Source organism: Pseudomicrostroma glucosiphilum, assembly GCF_003144135.1.
Source record: "Pseudomicrostroma glucosiphilum strain MCA 4718 unplaced genomic scaffold BCV69scaffold_8, whole genome shotgun sequence".
In the NCBI taxonomy this organism is placed as follows: domain Eukaryota; kingdom Fungi; phylum Basidiomycota; class Exobasidiomycetes; order Microstromatales; family Microstromataceae; genus Microstroma; species Microstroma glucosiphilum.
Window position 1 is genome coordinate 1 of NW_020289920.1, and position 22048 is coordinate 22048.

Sequence of the window (22048 nt, forward strand, 5' to 3'; positions counted from 1 at the left end):
GCACCAGAGAAGGGACAGCCCCAAGAGACAAGAGCCGTTCCTGCCCCTCGCCAAACAAAAACGCACCAGAGAAGGGACAGCCCCAAGAGACAAGATTACCTCCGTGCTGGCCTCCTCGGCTCCGAAGCGGGCTGGCGCCTCCTCTTCCTTGGCCACTGTTGATCTTCTTCCGTTGGCTCAGTACTCATACATACGACTACGCTCAGCACATCATCGTACACTGCCCTGTGACAAACATTACTACTGTTCTCTTTAAGCGAGCGGTAATCTAAAAGTGGGGACATAGAAGCGACTGAGCGCCAGGGCGTTCGAGTACAATGTAAGAAAAACCGACGACGGTTTTTGAGACGAGCACCAATCTCTTTCTAATGGGAAGAGGGCTTGGCTGTGGCTAGATACTTTGAGAGCTCCCATCTTGGTACGTCTCATGTTCGATGCTTCGTCCTTCGGTACGTGATCTCGTGGCCCCCATTTTGTATGTACGGAACAGTGCGAGGTTGTCATACCACTTGCGCTACCCCTTACGCTCCGACGTGGGCTCATAAGGGCCGCTCGAACCTTTTGCTCCTATCGGTCATACTGCTGCTGATCAGCGATGGCAGCGGTCGCTATCACTCAAGTGCTAGAGCCGACGAGGTGGGTGCACGAAGGAGCTGCTGGCTTGGCTGCTTTGATTCGCGCCGCTACTGCTGTTGCACCACTGGCGGAGCGGATGGAGTGACTGTAGATTGCTATTACTGACGTGGCTGACGTGTCTTTCGGTGCTGCTGCTGAGCAGTGGCCCAAGGGGAAGGAGCTGGCAGTCTGTCGCTGCCGCTGGCGTGGCCGCTGAGCAGCGGTCGAACCTGGAAGGCTGTCGTCGCTGCTGCTGCTGCTGCTCATAATGAGTTCCCAAATCATGCTGCTGCTGCCGAGTTTGGCGCAAAGAAATTGAAGGAGCACATGTTCTTGCAGCTTGCTGCTGCAGCTGGTGCTGACGCTCATGCTGATGGCTACTCGGGGGGCAAGATCAAGGTTAAGGCCTCTGGTAGAGTACTTGCGGCTGGAGCGACGGTTGCGGTGTGACAAACGAGGTTGTTATACTCGGCCGTTCGTGCTGGTCCTGCAATGCTTCCAGTATAGGCGCAGGAGTTCTTTCCTCAGCTAACCATTGTCATACATCAGTTGTCAACTAGAACAGACAATGCAAGCGGGGCAGAGTATCGGCCGTCAGATCTAAGGACGTGTATATCCAAGAGCGACCTACCAAAGCGACTTACCCACTGGTGACAATTGAGAGTCAAGTTGCCAAAGACATCTATGAGCGCTGAAGTGCCACTTCGATACCACAAGAGTCACCCTTTCCCACAAGCCATGCACTGCTGATCTGTATCGTTTCCAGTCGATTTGAGTCCGGTGAGTCTGATGATGATGTTGTTGTTCTTGTTGTCGTCGCTGTTGTCGTAAGCCGCTTGAGTCGTTCGCGAGATGAACCCTTGCACTGCTGGCGCCCTGTCATTTCCAGGAGACAGTGCTTTCTGCTGGATCCGCCGATGATGGGTGCTGCTTGTTTGATCACGAGGTTTGCAGAGTTAAGGGCAGGCCGTGGCGACTTGCCGGCGATGTTGTCTCAAACATGGAGAGCGGAGATCGGAAGGGCAGCAACTATCAGTGCTCCGAACGTGCATAACCGAGGCGGCCTTTTGTCGCTCGCAAGTCGCCGCATCAATGTCCACCGGCAAGCCACGAAAGCACAGTCAGGAGAGATAGTTACAGGTGTCAACAAGGGAGAGCCGTGTCGTAGCTGATCGATTGCGTAGAAGCTGTGACAGTACCCAGTAGGTCTCGGAGACAAAAGTACAATCTTATACTCAGCTACTGCACTGGCGTTGGCGCGGTGAAAAAAGCTCGAGGAGATTGCGGCGCCAAAGTCACGTGCCGCGGGGCCCCACTCTCGCGCGCATAGACAAGTCGTCCAGCTGCACTCGCTGGCATCTTTCCCTCCCGCCCTCTTCACCCTATGTCCTTGGCCGATGATCGTGGCGACACACAGCCATGACAATCGAAGGGACTGTCTCAGCATGCTCCAAGTTGACTCAAGCAGGGCCAGCTCCGAGACTTTGTCAAACACGGACCTTATCATCGACTGCATCCGCAAACGAGAGGGCCAGGCCGACTCATCCAGCAAGAACGATGCGACTCACGTACCACTTGTTGCGACATACAGAGATTCTTCACTCCTCCGGTATGTAGTCTTTCGTGGCAATGGCATTCTTCAGTCGAGCGCCTGATCTGACGTTGCCTCTCCTCCTCTTGCTGTTGTCCATAGGCCAGAATGGATTTGGTTCGGATCTATACACAGTCGAGGACAACGATCAACGTACAACTATGACCTCGAGGGTCATCTCGCCGGCAAATAGTGCTACAGAGCCTCTCGAATCAAGGAACGTAACGAAGAACAGAGGATCGGCGGAATCTGCTCCAAGAATGGCAGAGGTCTTTGCTAGGTCTATCTCTCCGAACACTCATCGTACGGCTTTGCAATACAGTGCTGATTGCAAGCATAGAAACCTGGTCCAGGAGGCTAACAAGGTACGTCAAGGCATTCATCAGCCCTTGAATGGGATGCAGAGTATAGATCATACCGCGGCAGTCGAGTCGGTGAGTGTGACATGCAGCATTGCAGAAAGGCGGAGCCCACGCACACCTGCTGACCCCTCTCATCGCCTTCTTCACTTTCCTCTCTGACTCACGTTTCAGCTTCTGCGATTGGGACAGTACCACCACAGCATCGTACAAGCTCCACAGGTCGATGACTTTACACCCTTCTCCGGGCCTCTTCTTCCTCTGACGACGGTAGACATGGGCAGCGGGCCGCTCATGCCAGATCTATTGATACCGGCAGCTGCTTTGCAGAAGGCTGCTTTCAGCAGAGTGCCGTCGATGCATACATCGGCGATCACCTGCGACGATCTGGGACGGATCTAGAGGCCGCTACGCTGGACGTCAGCGATATACCTCTTGCGTTTATCCCCGGTACCAATCTGCTGGCTTTGTGAGTTCATCGTCAGGGCTATATCGCCCCAAATCCACTTGCTGACAAGCCCGCCGCCTTTCTTCTCAATAGATGTGGTCGACCGTCCAGAGTCGTCGGAGGGCCCGTCTGGGACTACCGAGTCAAACAGTGGCTGTACGTCGTGGCCTTATGTGTGCTGTTCCAAGTCGGCCACAGCCTACGACAGGACGCCACGAGGGCCGACCGGTGGACGGTGCTTCTACGCCGCCTTGCCAAGTCCAATGCCATCCAGTCCGTCTGGGGCAGGATCTTCACTGTTCTCAAAGGCACCGTAGTGGCCGACGCGCCTGGTCTGATCGTACGCTTCGCAGGCGAACTGGATCTGAGGGAGCTCGAAGCACTGGTGAGGAACCGTGACAGAGGCAGTGATCAATGGCGCAGAGCACTGACCGCTTACTACTGTCGCTCCGTCGTCCAACACTCAGATTCTCTCATTCGGAACCTCACAAGCTCCTCGTAGCGTGGCTCGTTGCCGTCAAAAGTGCTGCCGCCGCTCCCGCTCTGGACATCGTTACCACTACGTCAGACCATTTTCTGCCCACATTTCCTTGGACGGCCGCCAGAATAGCTGATAGGGTCACCCCTCACCTTCTGGTCGAGCAGGCGCTAGCCGTGCTACAACAAATTGTCATCTACTTTGAAGAAGGCAGCGATCTGTACGAGGTTGCGGTTGCAGTGCAAATGCACTATGACAGAGGGCAGATCATAGCCATGATCTGCTTTCTGTTTCTGCAAGCCTACAACCCGCTGGCACGGCAAGCTTGGACGCGCATTGCCAATCGTGACATCGCCTCTACCCTCGTCAAAGCAGTCTGTCTCCTCGAGGCCGGAGCCGTGTCGATCTTCTCAATAACGCTGTTGGACATTGTCCCTGCAGAGATCGCAGCGCAGGTCTGGCAGATTAGGACGGCTCGTCTGGGAGAGGACACTCCACTGGGGCGAATTCGACCTCCACGTCAAGGTATGCCACCGGAAGACCGCCCGGACAACGAGGACGCCGCCTTCTCTGCTCGCAGCTGCCGAATCTTCCAGTCTCGGGCTCTGGAGGCTGTCGGACGTATGGACCTAGCTCGGGGAGATCCAAGGTACGACGAGGAGGCCTACCGCCTCTATGTCTTCATGAGCAAAAGCTTCGCTCATGATCCTCATTGCCCGGGTTGCTGTGAGGCTATGGTACCAGTGGCCAAGCTATTGCGATACGGCCCCTAGACCCTCTTCCCCAGCATGGTGTCTCTCGACGCGATTACGCCGCGGTCATAGGGAGGCACTTACGCCAACGACAATATTCAGCTCGTAGACATTGGCTGTAACGTCATCAAGTTGGACTTCGAGCTTCGAGAAGCATTGGCCCTGATTGGCCATCTGGGCGGACAGCGAGACATCTCAGTGGACGAGAATGGTATGCTGTGCCCTTCTACAGAGCCTCTAGTCGATCATGCTACCATGAACACTGCCGTCATCGAGGCCTGGGCGAAGCGCGCGCTGGGAAAGCGGGGCCACCCAAGGCGACACGCGCTATCCTTGACGTTGGAGGAGCTCGTTCGAGTCGTCACGCCATACATGGTCTCTGAGACGACCTATCGTGACCCGTCTGGCAAGGAGCTGCCCCTTGCGCTGGCTTCCCTCGACCGGGTCGACTCCAACGGCATCTACGAGCAGGAAAACGTTCGGCCGCTATTCACAGGCCTCAATCTGCTGCGCAAAAGGTGTGTCAATGATGCCCCTATTATTGACTACCTCAAGCAGATTTCGCCCCAAGCGGTCAGTAGGAGCCTGCGCCTGCAGGAGGAGGGCGTTAGGCTGCCCTTCAGCGACTGGGGAGACAGTGTCCTCGCGCAGGACAACTTCGAAGACCTGGAGCCGTTGCCAATCGAGACGGTTGAGGTCAATGAGGCAATACAGAACGACGATGGGAACAAAACGTGGGCAACGGGGAAGTGAGACCCTGGGGTCGAAGAGATAGAGAGAATGTAAACATCTACTTGTAGATACATGCGATCCGAATGTATCCCTTACCTAGCTTTTAGTCTGGTTCATGTACTAGAGTCGTGGTGAGGTACCTACGTGTACGCGATCCATTGGCTAAAGGGGTAATCCATCAGAGTACATTCCCAAAAAGTAAGAGAGAAGGTTCGTCTGATCGTCGCCCCAGCTATCCCATCATTGTGGTCGTACAAGGCTTGTACGGCACCTCAGACGGGCCATTGTCCGAAGCGACGGCGGGCGCGGTGGAGCGCGCAAGGTTCATATCCCTCCAAGGCAAGGGCTCGCTACCTTCTCCACTTGTCCATTGTCGCCTCACTCCCCACCAGACGCTTCTGCCCCTCAGAGCCCCACGAATTCTGTCAAAGCTCGTCTCGCAGGGATGGACGACTCTCTACACTGCAATTGTGAGATGTACCGGAATCAACGGCGCTCCTCAGAGTCAGTCCAACCACTGACCCACCGATGGTATACGTGTGTCTTTGACAGGGCTCAAATGCCGAAAGAGCTTAGTACTCGAAGGGAAGGCAGTAGTGACAACTTGCAGTCGTGAGTTTGAACCATGGATCAGAGAGGACCATCCTGAAGCGACGCAAGGACAGTGCTGACTCCAGTGATCTTGCTGCTCGCCCGACCCTTCTCGCCGGCATAGACATCTTCTGTGGTGAGCCAGGCATAGACTGAGCCCCCCTCGCTGGAATGCAAAGCTCTCCCTTGAGACTGTCTGTCCTTTCCTTGTCACCCGGCTCCAGTCTCTTGTGCAGAGAGTCTCTTCACCGCGGACAAGGCTTGTCCTGCTTGCAAGACTGTCTTGGATCAGCCCGATGACGTGGTCCTCAGGTGAGCGTGATGGAGCAGCTCAGTCGGGGCCTTTCACTCACTCATGAGATGTTTGTCCTCGTCAGCTCTCTGAACCCATCGGTGGACTATAGAACGGTGAGCAGACATCGACAGGTGATGGAAGAGTACACACTTGACTTACGCCCCAGGTCATCTATACTATCTACAGTCAGTCCTCGCCGGGCTTGCTCCAGACGTCATCATCGACATTGCAGGGCGCAGTCTAGGCTTTTGGACATACCAACAGTCCCAAGAGGCGAGTGTAGGCCCTCTCCGGGAAAAGTCTGCTCTCTGACTCTGCTTTACGTAAATGGCATTGACAGGCAGCCTATCAGAAGATACTGTTCGCAGCGGTGACAGAGCGCAATACTTTGCTGGAGAAGCGCATACAGAGCATCCTTGTAGAGGCCAACGGCGAGATCAACCTGTTGCAGCAAAAGCTCGCGAACTTTGACAAAGGTGAGAGAGCAAAGTCGTGCATATGACCGGGAGGGACGACCGTACATCACTTGACACGCTCGTGGTTCTCTTCAGATCTTTCTGGAGAGCGTCGTCGATCTCGCGAGCTACAGGAAGCACTCAGAGCAGCCACAAAGGATTACGAGCGCCTCAAGGTAAGTTCTAGCTGCATTTTGTCGCAGTCGCATGGGACAACGTGTGACAGTACCGCAACTGAACTATCACCCATGCTCTTCGCAGCTGCGTCTGCAGCAGGACCAGAGACGCAAGAGCAGTGGCGGTGCTCATACAGCGCCCGCTCCCACTATGCCTCAGCAGGGTCTCGACAGTAGGAGCGCCGACTCGACAAACAACTTCTGGCAGAGCAACCCACGAGCTTTCATTCCGCCTTCACCTACGATGACGCCAAAGACGATGAACGCAGGCGGTATGGCACGCGATGACAGCAGCACCAATCCTCTCTTCAATCAGACATCGGTGCCCAGCTCTCAGCACGATCGCTTCCGCCCTGCTCTCGGTAAGAGTGGTGCTGGCGAACAAGGCATCATACTTCCGGGCAACGGCGTCCTCCGTTCTCCTACTGGTGCCGGAGGTGGCAATAGCCAACGTCAGAGCGTCTTCGGCCAATTGGCCAGTCCAAGTCTTGGACATCTCCAGCATGCGGGGAGAGCAAATGGCGCTGACATTGCTAGAGCCGGAAGCAAGATACCCGAGGTGAGCACTGCAAGCCATTCTGCCTTGCAGCGATACACTCGCTGACGCTATACAGCACACAGACGCCACGTTCCCTGCGAGGGCCTGCGACCCCTTCCTCATCTTTGCGCAATGGTCGTGAGGGCAGTCTGGCAGGGGGACTCTCGGGTGAAAGGGCTCATCAGAATGGCAAGTAGACGGGAGAGGTGCGAGGACAAGAGCCGTCTCCTGACATCCTCTCACTCTCGTCACAATGATTTTGCATCAGTGGCTAGCGCTTTTCGTTTCGCCGCACCCTGATCATCTGCCAAGGAAGCTGTCAACGGGTGGATCTCGCGCAGCGGCTAAAGCGTCATGATTCGTGTGACTGCAGTGGCATCGACTTTCTCTTTGATAGGGGGAGGCAAAGAGTACATGAACTGGCGAGTCGAGCTGAGAGGAAGAGTGAAGCAGGAAGAGCATGAGAAACTGCGGTGTTTCGTCCCTCATTGAAAGTACGCAGGCCCCTATTCGAGGGTCTGCAAAGTATCACCTGTACGAATCTCCTAAGCAAGCGACCTCGCTGTGGATTGTGATCAGAATTGAATCATCGCTCTTGTTCATCTGATCGAACAAGATCGCACTCGAGATTTGTCGCGGGTCTCGTTGGGGCTTTCGTGCTAGCGCTGCTTCGCACGCTCTTGCATATCCCCGCAAGCGTGGATACCGAGATGCCAGGTTCTTCTTTGAGACGTTGAAAGTCGAGAGCTTTGCGCAAGGTTGATGAGCTTTCGCCGGGAGAACGCGAGCCCGAAATGAGGGACGTGAGCATTCCTCTGCCGCTGGTGCACTCGGAGGTGGCAGGCGTGGCACCGAGAGCGCTACTGGCTACCTCAGCGGGTGCCGCGTTGCTCAACTTCAGACTCAGCCCTAGTCCGATGTTCGTATCCACTCCCCTGCTGGCGTTGATCCCATGAGTAGTGCCTTGATATTGTTCCGGCGACGTACAACCATTCCACAGAGTACTTTCATTCGCCTTGGCCTCTACGGACCATTCACTATTATCCGTAGGTGGGAATGAAAGGCTACATGGACCCCTCCGCTCGATGACTTGAGAGAGAAAAGAGTCGTGTGTGCCGAGGGGTGAGTATGTATGCATTGGCCGAGCCGGCGCTCGGACAGCTCCTGTACTGCCGATGACTCTCGTGAGTTCTGGGTGAGAGGGGCCCCGAGCAAAGGAGCTGGATCTGTTGCCGCTGAAAGTGGAGTTGCTCTGAGATTGTCCGTAGACTACATTCGCGTGGGCAAGAGAGTAGGGTGCAGTGACCTCAGTAGTACTCCCCACCTCTCGTCCTGCTTCAGCTTTGATGCTGCATCGCTCCTCTTGACTTTGTCCTTGCCGGGCAGAGTCACGCTGCTCTCTTACATCTTCCGATGATGATTTACCGCCCGGACGAGAGAGTTGAGTCCAAGCACTATCGTCAAAAGGGTAGGAGTTGCGGAGGAGAGAACTCGACAAGGGAAAGAGCAGCTGATGTTGACTCTCGCGAGAAGGCTCTGCAGTGTCTGAAATCATTTCCATCGCCTGGTTGTGCCGCATGTCGACGACTGCAGTCTCAGAAGCAGCAGTGCAGGCGTCTACAGTGTGTTCAGGGGCTCCCCAGTCGGCAATGCCCGTCTCAGGGGCACTGCTGTAGAGACTACCATTGGGGCATCCGAGGCTCATGCGAGTATCTACGCAGGAGTCTGGTGCCGTAGATAGAGGCAGAAAGATCGGAGGCTCAGTTGCACTCCCCGCGAGAGGACGTACTGATGCTTGGCCCGGGCTCGCTGAGAGCTGCCGTTGAGGGTGACGAAGAGTGCTGAATTGCTGTTGAAGAGTCGTTTGACCATTGCTTCGGGACGCTTCATCATTGGAGTCTGCCAGATCGGAAAGGTATGCGCCTTCCAGCAGGATCAGGCGATGGTCCGCCAAAGGCAAGACGGCAAAGCCATCCTTCAAAGCGTGCTTAATAGTCGTCAAACGCTGCAGCATTGTATCCCTCCCTTCTTGATTCGTCGCAGAGTTCAAGCTCGCTACGAGCTCAGTCGCTGCAATGAAGACCGAATGTACAGCCCATGTAGGAAGACGAAGAGGGACTGACGTCTCTTCAAGGAGTCGCGCAATGACCATTGCGGACTGAGTAGACGCAATTTGCCTCAAAGGGGTATTGAATCTCCAATGAAGCTGAATCCAGACTTGATGCAGCAACAATCTCAGGGCGACCAGGGGTTGACGGCGATCGTTATCGTTTGCAGTGCGGTGAGGGCGGCACGGCGGCTCTTCACCTTTTGGCAGCTGCTGAAAGCTTTCTTCGAGAGCGAGCACCCGCTCCTCGCAGCGGTCTGCTTCAGCTCGAGAAGGCTGCTTCGTTGTGTAGAGTGTCACAGCGACACAGTCCATCACGACAGCCCAGCGATGCAGCCATGCTAACAAGCGAACATCAGCGACAATCGATTGATCGCTGTAAGGCGCGAGTTCGCTGCTTTGTGCGGCTCTGACATCGTCTGGTGTGGCCGCTACAGCATCGCAGAAGCGTGTGTCGATTGAGGAGCTGAAGCCCATGGCCAATAGAATCTTATCAAGGAAGAGGCAGGAGCTCCACGCCGTCTTCCGCGCCAGGCTCTCGTCAGCGTCGAAGAGGGCCGTAGCCGGTGTTGATTCGTTGGTCTTGTGAAGACCGATAGCTTGAGCATTGGCGACTGCAGCTCCAATGCAAGAGCATGCGTCGACGCACTCGTCCTGACCGAGAAGAGAAAAGCCTTGGACGACTAGGCTTATGACCTTCAGCAGAGAGGGAGGTCCCTCTCGCAAGCGAGACCTATCGTCATCGACACGATGGGTGTTGCCTGGACCGTGTCTGATCTCTGGTGCTCGGGAGGCCTCGTACATGGCTATCGTTAGGCAGAATGCTGGTCGTCAGCCGGTTGCTCCCTTGCATTGTCTCACTGTAACTGCGTGACTTACTCAATTCTAGGCTCTCTAACGACGGCAAAGTGTCACCCAGAGCTCTCCTATTCTTGAGCTTCTCATAGTAAGATTTTGAAAGCACGGGAAGCTGAGGGTGTATCTCCGCGAAATATCGTTCAACCCCACTCAGAATATCGATTTGTTGCTCGTCTCTTGTCGCAACGGAGCTGCTGACAGTGTTATCACTCTCTCCATAGCCGGGAACGTGCCAGAGGGAATCGTTAAAGCTACAGTGATGGTGAGATATCTTGTGCATGCCAGAGAGCGCCGAGAAAAAGACAGTGTGCTTTTGCTCGTGCCCTTCCATGTTGTCTGTACCGCGACAGATGTCATCTTGCACTGCATACTGTTCTGCTTGATCTAATGGTACGAGAGACGGCTCAACAGCGTCACTGCTGCCCCTTCGCAGATCGTTCGCAGAATCCTTTCCGGCCTCCGACACACGTCGGTGAAAGGGAGGGCGGCCCGAGGGCTGGAAAGGATGTTGTCTGTTCGCTTTCCCTGCCGCAGAGCCCATCTTTGCTTGACTCTGCCAGTCGAAGAGAGGAGAGGATCCGGGAGACGTCTGATCAGCAGCAGCTTCAATCAGACTTAGAGTCGATCCCGTCGACTTTAGATCTCGTTCCGACGCTGTTGCTGCTGAGTTGGCGCTACGAGAGATCCTGCCTGAAGCGGCAGCCACGTCTTCGCAGTCCCAAAGGGTCTGGTCCTCCCCGCCGCTTGATGAGAGAGAAGGACCGTGAGTGAATGATGTGGTCTGAACGATCGAGTGATCAGCAGCGATCGCTCTTATGGGATCAAGAAAGCGAGACCCAAGACTACGACTGTTCGCCGAAAGACTCGCATTGACCGGTATCCCTTGGCCCTTGACCCACCAACTTTCATGCCAGACCGTGCCGTAGGGGCCATTGCCCTTTTTCAACCCTTGGCTCCTGCTTCTTCCAAATTCGATACGACCCGAGAGGACTTGTGAGAGGGTAGATTCGCCGATGAGCTCAAGGAGGAGTTGTCTGGCTCGAGGATCATCAGCAGCTCCTGTGAGCTTGGCAAGGATCGTGTCTTCCATAGCCTCTAGTCTGTTGATGACGGCAGCCAAGTAACCTTTGGGCGGCCCTCTGTTGATGAAAACACAGCCAGGATCAATGTCGTCAAGGCTTCGGCTCATTCACGGCGCTGGACAGTGACCCAGTCGAACACGATGCAAATGCTCACCGTTTCAAGCTCGGGCCGTGAAAGGTGCAAGCTGTGCCGAGCATTCCGCATTGAGTACACGACCTGGGGTTGTGGGGATCCGCGACACATTTGCACTTCTGTTCTCGACATTTGTCACAAGCCTATACACGAGGGAAGCAAGCAGCGGCGGCATCAGTGCTCGAACATGCCCTGTTCAAGGAGACTGCGTGCGAAAAAACTCACCTTAGTGGCCCTCTGCTTCAGCTTCGTACTCGTGGTCTTGCCCGCGAAGGGCTCGCTTCCTCTTCTTCGGTTGCTGCTCGAAACAACGCTGAACCTGGCGTCTTTGGTCTTCTGCCTCTTTACTGTGCTACCCAAGGAAGGGCCGCGACTGATGCTACTGATGGGGTACAATTGTCCGCCTTGAGAAGACATCTCGCACCCATCTATATGCGTATCGTCCCCAATCTCCTGAGTCTCGATCGCGATGGCCCCGAGGTGCAAGTGACGTGGCTGTTGATGAACCCGAGCTCCCGATGACGCACCCCAATCGCCACTGCTAGTCGAGCAGGGCAGCAAGGACGCAGCGGTAGCCGCATGGAGATGAGATGAGCCGTTCCTGATCGGAAGATGACACATACTGGGGGATCTCGAGACCTGTTGGGTCCCTGGAGTATACTGCTGCTGAGAGCCGAGTGTCTGGGTCTGATAGTACGAGGCAGGGGATGCATTAATGCAGGAAGCTATGCTGTACTGTGTCGAAAGCGATGTGGATGGGCCCTGCGGTGTGTTCACGAGGTGTCTCGCCTCTCGATCTGCCTCTTGCTGCTGAAAGACTGCTTGCATAGCCAGGGTGGCCGCCACCGTTCTCCCGCCACCGTGTCCGGAGGGTGACGCCATCGTATTCTAATGATAGAAAGCCTTGACGTCCGAAGATGGCGATCTGGTGGAATCGAGGGCTCCTTCGACTTCTTGGTTTCTAGAAGTAGGGCGCAGGGGAAAGAGGACTACGTTTGAAGATCAAGCTCAAGACTTGTAGACGGAAGAGGATCAGGCTAGGTCTTCCTCTCTCCAGATTCAAGCGGCTCTGCAAGATGGCAGCAGAGAGACAGGGTGTATGGAGCAGGGGAGGAGGACGAGGGCGGCGCAGTATTTTGGCTCGTTCCCTCGGACGAGAGCAGAATCGTACCCAATTGTGGAGGACAGCGGCATACATTGGCTTCCGATGTGCCGTGGGCTCTGGGCTGATGCGGCCGTGGTTGATTGCTGTCTGTCCATCGCCTGTTACACTGACCAGGTGCGGGGCCGCAAGGGTGTAAGGCGGTGATTGCTTTACTTCGTGGCGATGACGAGGTGATGAAGGGGGGACTTCGGAGGATGATTGGATCATACGCCAGGGCATCTAGGCGTGGGAGCTGGATTTGCGTGACGCCCTGAGAGGCGAGAGATGATGGTCAGAGTCCTCTGCTACCGACTCTGGTGCTGATGAGGGCCAAGCCGTGGTCTACGCCGCAATAGCAACGGACAGTGCGGGGATGGTTCACAAACGGTGCCACCGCGGCTGCTGACGAGTCAGGCACGATGCGTACTGATAGCAAAACCCATCTACATTGCTCGTCTCGGCCGAGCAGAGTCATCGCTCCATCGTGGATCCAGTCTGTCCAGCCAGAGGCTATGGTCCATTTCACTCGCCGCTGATCCAGATTCTTGTGCCCATGTGGACAAGCAACGGGAGCGCTGAAGCTTGCTAACCCCGGGGCAGAATGGCCTCACGCCAGAGACTGGTATGTAGCTGCTAGAGAGCTCGCCGCAGATACCGAGAGCACAGCCCAGCAAGCAGCGGTACTTGGCATGCCGTCAAGGGACACAATGAGAGATTGGGTGGCTGAGATGCTAAGATATATTGCGATGGTTGAGTCGTACAATGATCGGGACAGCCTTACATTCCCTCCTCCTTCATACGTAATGCTCGTGCTGGAGCTTCCACCTAAGCGTAGGAGGGGTGAGAAGCGCAGGTGAAAGGGCATTTGTTCAGCTGAAGAATTCCACTGGCAAAGGCGCCAATGATAGCCCTACCTCCTACTGCTGACGGGGGCACTCACCTTTCTCCGTAGGTCCTCGTACTTGAGGTCCCCATCGAGATCAATCTTCAGCGTCTTCTTATCGCTATACACCATCTCCATGCTGCCCACGCCGTCTGTGGTCTTGACGGTCACCTGCGGAAGTTGAGGATACTTTGGGGAGGGTTTGGCAGGGATGGCCGATAGGAGCAGCCGCGAGGCCCGGCTGGACAAGGTCGGCGAGAGATGAGAGAGATTGAATGTGATCGAGGAGAAGTGTTTGAACGTGAGTGCGGCAGGCATGTTGGGCCAGAGTCTGGTGTGAGAGAGACGATAAAGATGGTCTGGTGGTAGCCTACGCCGGAAGGAAGGTCTGCCCTTCCAGAGAATCTCCGCGAGGACGGACCAGGCAATCGAGCCTGAGCTTCCGTTCCGACCCGTGTTGGGCGCAGTAGGGCTCACTCCTCCAGGCCCCCTTTGACAGGCTAGCGGGTAGATCCTTCTAGCCAAGCGATGCTCAAGCCTGGAAAATCAGTACAGAGACCAAACATCATACCTACTGGGCAAGAAGATATACAATTTCTCGTATCTGAGCTGTTCAGCTCGCGAGACAACGTCTATTAGGACAGAGTCTGAGGGCAAATCACGATCAGGTGCGGAAGGACCTTTGCCGGATCAATATTCCCCCGCTCGTCACCATGGCCACACAGTCGGGGCCACGTAGGTCTCATCGTGTATGAAGAAGCCAAACATGTATTCGCCGAATCGCCTGTCCGCCATCACTAACGCCTGACGCCTGCGATCAAGCTCCTCTTGGGCGCATATGGCCTGGTCCTGCTCGTACTGGACCCAGACCGCATCAATGGCAAGCTCATAGTCCGGAGGAGGGGCAGACGGGGCAAGCGTATCGTATCTTGGCAAGCGCTCGAGTTGTCCGGTGAATCTTTGCCATTGATCGGCTCGGGAAGATTCATGACGCCCAGGATAGATTATGGCCTCACCATAGGTTCGGGGATCGGATACACTGATTGGAGACTCGTGGGGCGTACGTGGCCAATGGCGTTCCAGTCCATAGGTTTCAGCTTCAGTAGCCAGCGCTTCATCCATGCTTTGAGCAGAGTTTGTATCCGCCGGCTCAGCGTTGGTCTGGGGGGGAGGACTCTGTCGTGAGTGCGGTGCCTCGACATGCGGAGATAGTCCCGAACGCGACGTTGCAGCACCGGCAGTCGAAGGCATCGCTTCATTCTCGTCAGCTGCGGGAGAGTGTCGATCTCGGATGGAGTGTCTGAGGTTGGAAGCTACCCTGCCTGTGAAGGCGGCAATAATGGTGAGAGCAGAGGTCGACATGCTGCAAGACCAACAAGCAGGTGTAAGTGAGTACGGAAGGCGGTCGAGCGACAATGTGAGCACACCTCTGGCCGGCGTGAGTACTATCGCTACAATGGAAAAAGTGCTTGTGGATGTCAGAACGGATGAATAAATAGGGGGGCGGGCTCCGGGATCAAATTCTGACCTCTTATGAAGGGACTCGCCGATGACGAATCCGTGGTAGTGTCTCAGATTGAGCAGAATTGCCTCCGGCGCTTGGCCGTAGCGCTGTGCGGATCCTTTTCGATCGGATCAGTGATGCTGAAGCCCTTGGACTCCTCGATGAATGGTATAGTGTTCCAGTCATAACACCGCTGCAGTGTCAAATCTCTCAAATCGCGTACGATGTGCACGGGTGTGGCTCTGACTGCCTTGGAAACTCGGTATGTATTGCAGCTCTATCATCCACCACACCATGACATCAATGTTCACTGACCAGAGCTGATGCCTGCACCAGCTAGCTGCTTCGTCAAATCATCCAGGGCACTCCCTCCATGCTTGTCCTTCTCGTCTTGCTCATACACGGCCTGCGCCGAGGCGCCCACATCGGCCGTTGCATCAATCTGCTCCTTCTTTTCCGGTACAGCCTGAGCGCTCCTCGAGACATCGGCGGCAACCTCAGCAATCTTCTTGTCCTCTCCATGAGCCGAGCTCACGAGGGAGTCGGTTACGGATTCAGTCTTGTCCTTGGTAGCTGCGGATGTGCCTGAAGAAGCTGGTACCGCCATGGGTTCCTTGCTGGGTACTTCGGATGCAGCAGAGGTAGCTGAAGCGCCGCTCGGGCCGCCGACAACAACGGCAGCAGTAGCTTGTGACACCTCGGCTTCGTCCTCCTCGTCCTGCTCCTCCTCGTCCGCATCGCTGTCCTCTTCTCCCTCTGGGTCCATCTCGTCGAGCTCATCCAAAGCCTCTTCGTGACCATGGGCCTCAAGAGCTTTCTTGATGGCTTCAATGCAGTCGTCTTCTTCGTCTGCCCAGTTTCCGTTGATCTCGAGCTTGGCCAGGCTGGAAAGGTGTCGGCTGATAGCAGAGGCGAGAGTAGAGAGAGCCTTCCTGTCAAGGTCGTTGTACTGCAACTGTAGATTCTCGAGCTTATTGTTGGATCCCTTAGCTAGTTGTTCGAAGATCATTGCTCCTCCACGCGGCTTGAGCAGTGTGTCCGAGAGGTTGAGCGTAGTCAGAGAGGGCCACGAGGACAGCGCCTTTGCGATTGCCCTCGATCCTCGCACGGTAGCTGTGTTGTCTTGGAAATCCAGAACCTCAAGAGATTTGCAATGGCTGAGTCCTTGACTCAAAACTTCGATACCTTCCATTCTGATCCCATTTTGGAACATCCTCACCTCCCTGAGTCCGCCATGCTTCTTGAAGGCTTCTGCCCAAACGGGGGCGGATCCGTTCTCGAGGCGGTTCCTGCCGCAGATGACCGTCCTTAGCTGTGACTCTTCTCCAGCCTCCTTGAGCCTATCTGCAAGCTTGATGAGAGCGCTTGCGACGATGGACCCTCCCTGGATACCAAGTCCGTTGTTGTTTAGCCTGAGCACCTGGAAGTGCCGGTTGGTTGAGAGAAAGTCGACCATGGGCTCGGCTGACCTACCGCCAAAAGCATTGTCAGAGAGGTTGAGCTCTACTAAGGAGGTGTGCGATATGAGCGAGTCACAGAGAGCTTTGAGAGCGAGGGGAATCTCAGAGATGAGTCGGCCTGTGAAGATGTCTGCAAAGTCTGCTACCTGAGAAGAGATGAGGGTGGGAGAACAGCAGGCTGACGGCGTGTCAGTCGGTGCAAGTCATCAATGACATGGGCCGCCAGGGCTGCTCTGCTAACCTTGAGTTCCTTCTTGGTCTGAAGCACGTCTGCTAGCGCCTGGCAAGCTTCTACTCCGAGGGTATTCCCACCGAAGTGAACTTCCTCGAGGGGCTGCACTTTCTCCAGCTCATCCAAGACGGGGCGAATGTCTTCCGCTGTGTTGAGCTTGAGATTCCTGCCCACTATGGAAAAGGAGTGCGGGGAGGAGGTGGCAGAGGTGGAAGCAGATGTAGACGCCATGATGGGCAGACCAGTGTACGAAGGCGTGGCGGTGATGGGCGGTGATGGTGTTGGTGATGGGTGAGAGGGGGTGAGTGTATGCGCCTCTGCAGTGAGGCGCAGTGAGATGTTCCTGAGCCAAGTGCATTTTGCGCGGTGTTGGTTGTGGCACGGACTGTGCGGGGAAGTCAGAGGCGCCGAGGCAGAGGCAGCGGAGAGGGAGCTGCTCTAGGCTACCAACACCACCACCATCACCACCACCACCAGCAGCAGCAGCAGAGGGAGCAGCCGTCGTCGTCCCCTGCGACGCTCTTCACCTCTTCTGCGGTCATGCCCAGCAACGCCGAGGCTGCGTCCCTCCTGGCCTCGCTCTTCTCGCACTCTCACCTCGCCATCAACGTACCCGAGTGCTCCACTTCACAGCCTTCGCCCGTCGCATCTTCAAGCCGTGGCAGCTCACGATCCATTGCCTTCTACGATGAGATCCTCACCCTCACACTACACCTTGAATTGCCACCAACAGCAGCTCTACCACCTCCAGGGAAGGGTTGGGCATCATATCCCCTGCCTGTACAGATCGATGAACTCGAAACCGACGATTGGGAAGAGAGGACAGAGCAAGCAAGAGCTACCCGTCTGGCCCTACTCGTCTTGCTCAACAATCTACACATCGACCTCAGAGGAGCATACGCGACCCCTCGATCAGCTCTGCCCCCTGGCTCCAGTCCCATCCCGCCGACGTCGGCAGCGACCTCCTCTCACTCGTCTGCCATTCCAGCGAATCAGAGACCCACACCGTCCACTGAAAGGCGAGATGCAGCGTACAGCGAGCCTAGCCTCCCAGGCGACGAGGTACCCTTCTATAATGTAGCTTGGCTTGGAAACAAGGCGCCTCCAGAGCCAGTGAACAAGGAGCGGACGGCAGTGGACCGAGTCGCAGAGAGGAGGAAGAGGGAAAGGAAGCAACAAGTCACTGCCGGCCAAAGCTCAAGGGAACAGGACGAGGAGGATCCGGTTGCTACTAGCTTTGCAAGCTGGGACCAGCGAGAAGAACGCTGGCGTATAGAATGGTCCGTCAAGGTACCCGTAGGTGAGGAGCTGAACCGCTGCCTACGCTCGAGGTGCTGCCATCGCTGACCATCGCACCCCCTTTCCACGCGTCTCACAGTCTACGCACGGCATCGACACCCGCACCCGGCCTTGGTTCTAACGTCTTCCGTCTCTCTACGACTTTCCCCGAGCTCCTCTTACCTCACCGCACTGTCGTCTTCGCTATCGGGCATCTCCTCTTACCTTCGTCCAGCAGAGGACTCCTCATGGGCGGACCACGATCTCCTCACCACACTCTCCTCGGGGCCTGTGTATCCAGACGAATCGCCGTCGCAGAGAGCTGCCAGAGCAGCTTCGGCCCTTGCAAAGCTGCCATTGAGTAGATTGCCAAGCAAAGTTTTAGGCACCAGACTTGTGACGCCGGAACGATCCGCTAGGGATGTAGGCCTCAAGCTGACTAGTGCGCATCCCCTGCCCAGCATGACGGACGAAGACGAAGACGAAGGAGAAGGTGACGTGACAGATGGTAGCAGCAGTAGCAGTAGCAGATCATCGTCGGCCGCTTCTTGGGCAAGCAGCGGAAACAGTAAGGGATCCTCGACGACCCATGCCTCATCTATTGCTCGTTCCCGGGACCTATCAGAAGAAGGCTTGATGTACAACACGCTGCCCCGCATAAGGACTGGGCAAGGGAGCGCTTCTGATGCCAAGGAGGGTGACACTATCAAGACGCTCACGCGCTCGGTACGATGCGCACTCGACGTGAGATCTGCAGTCGGTGTCAGGATGCGGACGACCATTGTGCCTTCCTTGGACACTAGAGCATTCTTACGAGGAGCTCATGATCTGAATCGTGAAGGAGCCGACGATGAGGAAGCAACAGAAGAGGACGTAAGCTCTTCTGTAGGGAGAGCGCTCGTCCTCTGCGTCGAGATCGACAACACTTCCGACTCGGGACTACTCTTTCACGTCGACTCTTGCGATCTGGACATCACCGTGCCAGGTATTGGAAATTCCGGCTCGCTGACTCGCTTGGAGAAGAACAGGTACCATGCTTCGGCTACCCTTCTATCAGGCGCAGATCGTAAAGGATTTGGTACAGCAGCTGGCCAGGGTCCCTTCCAGCTTGCACAAGGAGAGCAGCGCAACCTTTTGTACGTCGTGCAGTTCAGCCTGACAGCCGAGGGTCGCGAGACTGCCGAGCCACTATCTGGACGTACTGATGCGGCGGCTTCCGTAGCCTCTCCATGGCCATGGTCTGCCTCTAAGCCTCCCGCAACCCTGGAGGAGCCCAGTCGGAACGTGGCCATTGTCCTTCACGGTCGGCCGCTCCTGCTTGATGGACATGGCAAAGAGCCGCTTTCGGTCACGCCCGACTTTTCTTCTACCTGGAATTGCACCCTAGACATGGCTTCTCTGCAAGAGGATCTCCGTCGGCGGATGGCGGCAGAGATGCCAAGCGAAGAGGTCTTGACTAGTGCAGCCGTAGCACCAGCATCAGGGAGTGGAGCCTCGGGGGTCACTGCGACGGCCATCGGGGGCAGTGCAAGGCATTCGGCTTCGGCCCTAGCCTCGGCTTTGCGACAAGACGATGCCAATGCCCGTGCCAATGCTGCACATGCAGCCCAGGCTCGGCCAGGTGCCGAAAGGAGCGCTTCCTCTCGATTCTTGCCTACTCCAACGTCTGCTGCTTTCGGCAGGCTATCTCCGATTGGGCTCGGCACGCCAAAGAGCTCGCCTCAGCCATCGCTGATCTCTCTCCCGCCATATGGCAATAGTGGACAAGACCAGGCCGTTACGTCGCTTGCTTCACCTGCATCCTCCTCTTCCTCCCGTGTGCGGCCAAGTGGTACTGGACTGCTTGCCCAGGCACGGATGCGAGCAGCAACTTTACGCATTGACGAGCAGCCGATCGCATCACCCATTGCTTCCAGTGCTTTCCGCACATCATCGGGAGACTTTGCAGTCAGTCGTGATGTGGCTCGACGAACTGACCATGCTGGCAGCGATATGGGCGCAATCAAGGCCTCTACAGACGTGGGAAGTGGTGTGGCCGACTGGGTCACGTTGCGGCGACTGGTCACTCCTGATGGGCCTCGAGCTAGAGTGAGAAGTGCTGCATTTGCCACGCCCACGAATGCAGCCCATCGAGCTGCTTCGAGAGGCGTAAACAACCACGGGCAAGCAGGGGTGCAGGGTGGAAGCTTCATAGTGCCCTTCAGGCTAGATAGGGATCTTTCTTGGCAGAAAAGAGATGGCCTGCTCCTCAACACTCGCATACGCCCAGCATTCGAGGACCCACGAGAGGGCAACGGACATATGCACGAAATCGAAGACGATGAGGGAGAGGGATCCGGCCCCGCAAAGACGGGCAAGCTGCCTTTCTCAATCTCACATATGGGATCCTTTCACGTCGAAGTGCTATTGACCAATCGGACGGATGTGATGAAGACCTACATTCTGCACTGGGCAGAATCTCCCACATTGGCGTCGGAAGAGGTCGTGAAAGACAAGCTGATGGACGCAGAGAGTGAGTCGTAGTGCTCTCGCTAGCAGCAGAAGGGCTCTCAGGCGTGCTGCTGACAGATGACTGCTCATGCGCTATCCTCGCGATCCTTGACAGCTGCTCGTCGAAGGTATGACGCCTTCCTCGCTCGCGTCAAGAGCTCAGCGGTTGTACCGCTCGAGAATTACGTATCTGTCGGGTAAGTCTCACAGGCACTTATTAGCCCTCATCCTTGTAGTCAGAGGCATCTGACTTGATTCGACCTCTGTCCCTGTCTGGCAGACCAATCCTTCCGGGAGCTTCCGAGCTTGCTCTCCTACCAATGATGGCGCTTATGAGAGGTCGACATTCGATCGGTGACCTGCTCATCTCGGACCAGGTGTCGGGGGAAGAGAGGGTGCTGAGAGGTGCGGCGACCGTCGTCATCGAGTAGTGCAGGGCAGCTCGAGAGACTCTATGGGATAGTGTGCTCGATCAAGCCTCACACAGAGCAGCAGCGTGAATGAGGACTTCTAGCATTGAGCGCTTCGCATCACTATGACAACTAGCACCGGTCATCTCAGACGTAAGCCATTGCGATCCTCCCCTGTGCATGGCTTTCGTCTTGCGGGCCCCTCGTTATGTCATTTGCAATCTCTTCATACCCTTCTTCTGACTCTGGCTCCTGCCCCACCGCCTGAGTCTGCTTTGTTTTCCTTTGCTCCTTAGCAGCAAGCCCCTGCTGGACGTAGAAGGAGTGGATGTCCTTTCTGGGCGTGGCGACGCTCGCGCTGAGGTCCAGCTCCTTGCTGCGAGAGAAAGGCGCGAACAAGCTGCGCAGCGAAGAGCCTCGAGAAGCGATGGAGGATCCAAAGCTAGTATCGTGACTCGCATCTCCCTGCACAGAGTCGCTAGGGTGGGCCACAGAGGAGCGACGCCAGAGGCCGCTGACGGTGCGGGTGGTGCTCGAGGAGGTGGCTGGGCGAGTGCGGCTTCCAGCGCGAGACAAGGAGACGGCGGAGGCGGTCTGTGGGCGGCGAGCCTCTTGCAAAGGTGGTTGAGATGTAGCTTGAGTGCTGGTAGGTCCTACAGCTTCTTTGAGGGAGGCAGTACGCTTGGGCACTGTGACCAGGCCTGGATGGGATGGATGCCCCTTCTTCGGAGGGCTATCGGGAGGGGACATCGCTTTGACCTCTTCCTCACTGGCCGAAGAAATGTGGCAATCCTTTCGCCCGGCTTCATCGATGAGTCTGGCTCGAGCTTGTGATACCAGCGCTTTCTTCTCAATGAGCGCTTGGCTCCTCTTCAAGAGCTGCTCCGCCTCTATGAAGAGTTTGCTCCTCTGGTCCTCGTTGGTGCGCCTCAGCTCCTCTACTTCGCTCAGCGCCTTGTCTAGCAGGCTCTCCTCTACCTGTAGCTTCTGGAAGCTCTCGGTGAGAGACTGGCGACGGTGAGCCTCCTGTCTGCGCTCCTGAGCTCGTACTCGCAGCAGGTTGATCTTGTTGAGGGCAGACTCGGCTCTGGCGCCAAGAGGAAGGACGCGTACGATAAAGGGGAATTGATCAGCGCACGGACTAAGTAGGCGCGTCAGGGGCGCCCGATGACTCCTATTCTCCGCCTACTCACTCCTGGCGCTCCTCCTCGGTCCCACCAAAGAAGACGTCTTCAAGACGCAGCAGATTCATCGAGGCCTCCCCTGAACTCAAAGTGGAGAGGCAAGCGCGATCAGGTGAGTCTGGATCTGCAGGAGACGCCTCACAGGCGGGCGTTGACGTAGCCGCGACGGGCGAAGAATGATGGACAGCAGTCTCGGAGGAGACGTTCTCGGACATGGAGAAGAGTAAGAGAGGATTGAGTAGCTGAAGTGCAA

The 22048-nt window shown here is 56.2% G+C and overlaps 8 protein-coding genes across 8 annotated transcripts; 3 read left to right on the forward strand and 5 right to left on the reverse strand.

The window, feature by feature from the left end:
- Nucleotides 1-1976: 1976 nt before the first annotated feature.
- BCV69DRAFT_201732 (hypothetical protein) lies at nt 1977-3347 on the forward strand. Its single transcript, XM_025489687.1, has 4 exons — nt 1977-2224; nt 2309-2640; nt 2740-3034; nt 3107-3347. The coding sequence occupies exons 1-3, from the start codon at nt 2035-2037 to the stop codon at nt 2965-2967; spliced, it is 750 nt and encodes a 249-aa protein (XP_025347343.1). The 5' UTR covers nt 1977-2034; the 3' UTR covers nt 2968-3034; nt 3107-3347.
- Nucleotides 3348-5180: 1833 nt separating this feature from the next.
- On the forward strand, nt 5181-7396 carry BCV69DRAFT_201803 (hypothetical protein). Its single transcript, XM_025489688.1, has 10 exons — nt 5181-5445; nt 5528-5587; nt 5691-5702; nt 5791-5878; nt 5944-5974; nt 6048-6134; nt 6214-6337; nt 6413-6492; nt 6578-7219; nt 7299-7396. The coding sequence occupies exons 1-9, from the start codon at nt 5421-5423 to the stop codon at nt 7094-7096; spliced, it is 1026 nt and encodes a 341-aa protein (XP_025347344.1). The 5' UTR covers nt 5181-5420; the 3' UTR covers nt 7097-7219; nt 7299-7396.
- A 1869-nt stretch (nt 7397-9265) lies between these two features.
- Nucleotides 9266-11627, reverse strand: BCV69DRAFT_277493 (hypothetical protein; the record flags this gene model as incomplete). The annotated part of the gene is made up of 6 exons (XM_025491155.1): nt 9266-9413; nt 9484-9751; nt 10017-10246; nt 10895-11134; nt 11232-11353; nt 11436-11627. The coding sequence occupies 6 exons, from the start codon at nt 11625-11627 to the stop codon at nt 9266-9268; spliced, it is 1200 nt and encodes a 399-aa protein (XP_025347345.1).
- A 1481-nt stretch (nt 11628-13108) lies between these two features.
- Nucleotides 13109-13555, reverse strand: BCV69DRAFT_312799 (hypothetical protein; the record flags this gene model as incomplete). The annotated part of the gene is made up of 2 exons (XM_025494970.1): nt 13109-13179; nt 13295-13555. The coding sequence occupies 2 exons, from the start codon at nt 13553-13555 to the stop codon at nt 13132-13134; spliced, it is 309 nt and encodes a 102-aa protein (XP_025347346.1). The 3' UTR covers nt 13109-13131.
- Nucleotides 13556-13750: 195 nt separating this feature from the next.
- Nucleotides 13751-14862, reverse strand: BCV69DRAFT_202047 (hypothetical protein). Its single transcript, XM_025489689.1, has 2 exons — nt 14766-14862; nt 13751-14688 (listed from the first exon to the last, which is right to left on the reverse strand). Exon 2 carries the CDS (start codon nt 14597-14599, stop codon nt 13946-13948), a length of 654 nt encoding a protein of 217 aa, XP_025347347.1. The 5' UTR covers nt 14600-14688; nt 14766-14862; the 3' UTR covers nt 13751-13945.
- Nucleotides 14863-14970: 108 nt separating this feature from the next.
- On the reverse strand, nt 14971-16728 carry BCV69DRAFT_283070 (RNI-like protein). Its single transcript, XM_025492576.1, has 2 exons — nt 16443-16728; nt 14971-16347 (listed from the first exon to the last, which is right to left on the reverse strand). Exons 1-2 carry the CDS (start codon nt 16662-16664, stop codon nt 15049-15051), a joined length of 1521 nt encoding a protein of 506 aa, XP_025347348.1. The 5' UTR covers nt 16665-16728; the 3' UTR covers nt 14971-15048.
- Nucleotides 16729-16973: 245 nt separating this feature from the next.
- Nucleotides 16974-20632, forward strand: BCV69DRAFT_299335 (hypothetical protein; the record flags this gene model as incomplete). The annotated part of the gene is made up of 4 exons (XM_025494318.1): nt 16974-17733; nt 17812-20223; nt 20317-20398; nt 20482-20632. 4 exons carry the CDS (start codon nt 16974-16976, stop codon nt 20630-20632), a joined length of 3405 nt encoding a protein of 1134 aa, XP_025347349.1.
- BCV69DRAFT_283072 (hypothetical protein) lies at nt 20500-21865 on the reverse strand (the record flags this gene model as incomplete). Its single annotated transcript, XM_025492577.1, has 2 exons — nt 20500-21698; nt 21805-21865. Coding segments are annotated over 2 exons (1001 nt in total), but the record flags the coding sequence as incomplete, so codon positions are not given.
- Between the last annotated feature and the right edge of the window lie 183 nt (nt 21866-22048).

Excerpts from the sequence above, each read along its gene's own strand:
- BCV69DRAFT_201732 (XM_025489687.1), top strand. The coding sequence starts at position 2,035 with ATGACAATCGAAGGGACTGTCTCAGCATGCTCCAAGTTGACTCAAGCA. Across the intron at positions 2,225-2,308 it reads AGAGATTCTTCACTCCTCCG|GCCAGAATGGATTTGGTTCG; the intron begins GTATGTAGTCTT and ends TGTTGTCCATAG. Across the intron at positions 2,641-2,739 it reads ATACCGCGGCAGTCGAGTCG|CTTCTGCGATTGGGACAGTA; the intron begins GTGAGTGTGACA and ends CTCACGTTTCAG.
- BCV69DRAFT_201803 (XM_025489688.1), top strand. The coding sequence starts at position 5,421 with ATGGACGACTCTCTACACTGCAATT. Across the intron at positions 5,446-5,527 it reads CGACTCTCTACACTGCAATT|GGCTCAAATGCCGAAAGAGC; the intron begins GTGAGATGTACC and ends TGTCTTTGACAG. Across the intron at positions 5,879-5,943 it reads CCCGATGACGTGGTCCTCAG|CTCTCTGAACCCATCGGTGG; the intron begins GTGAGCGTGATG and ends TGTCCTCGTCAG.
- BCV69DRAFT_202047 (XM_025489689.1), bottom strand. The coding sequence starts at position 14,599 with ATGTCGACCTCTGCTCTCACCATTATTGCCGCCTTCACAGGCAGGGTA.
- BCV69DRAFT_283070 (XM_025492576.1), bottom strand. The coding sequence starts at position 16,664 with ATGGCGTCTACATCTGCTTCCACCTCTGCCACCTCCTCCCCGCACTCC. Across the intron at positions 16,348-16,442 it reads AGACCAAGAAGGAACTCAAG|GTAGCAGACTTTGCAGACAT; the intron begins GTTAGCAGAGCA and ends ATCTCTTCTCAG.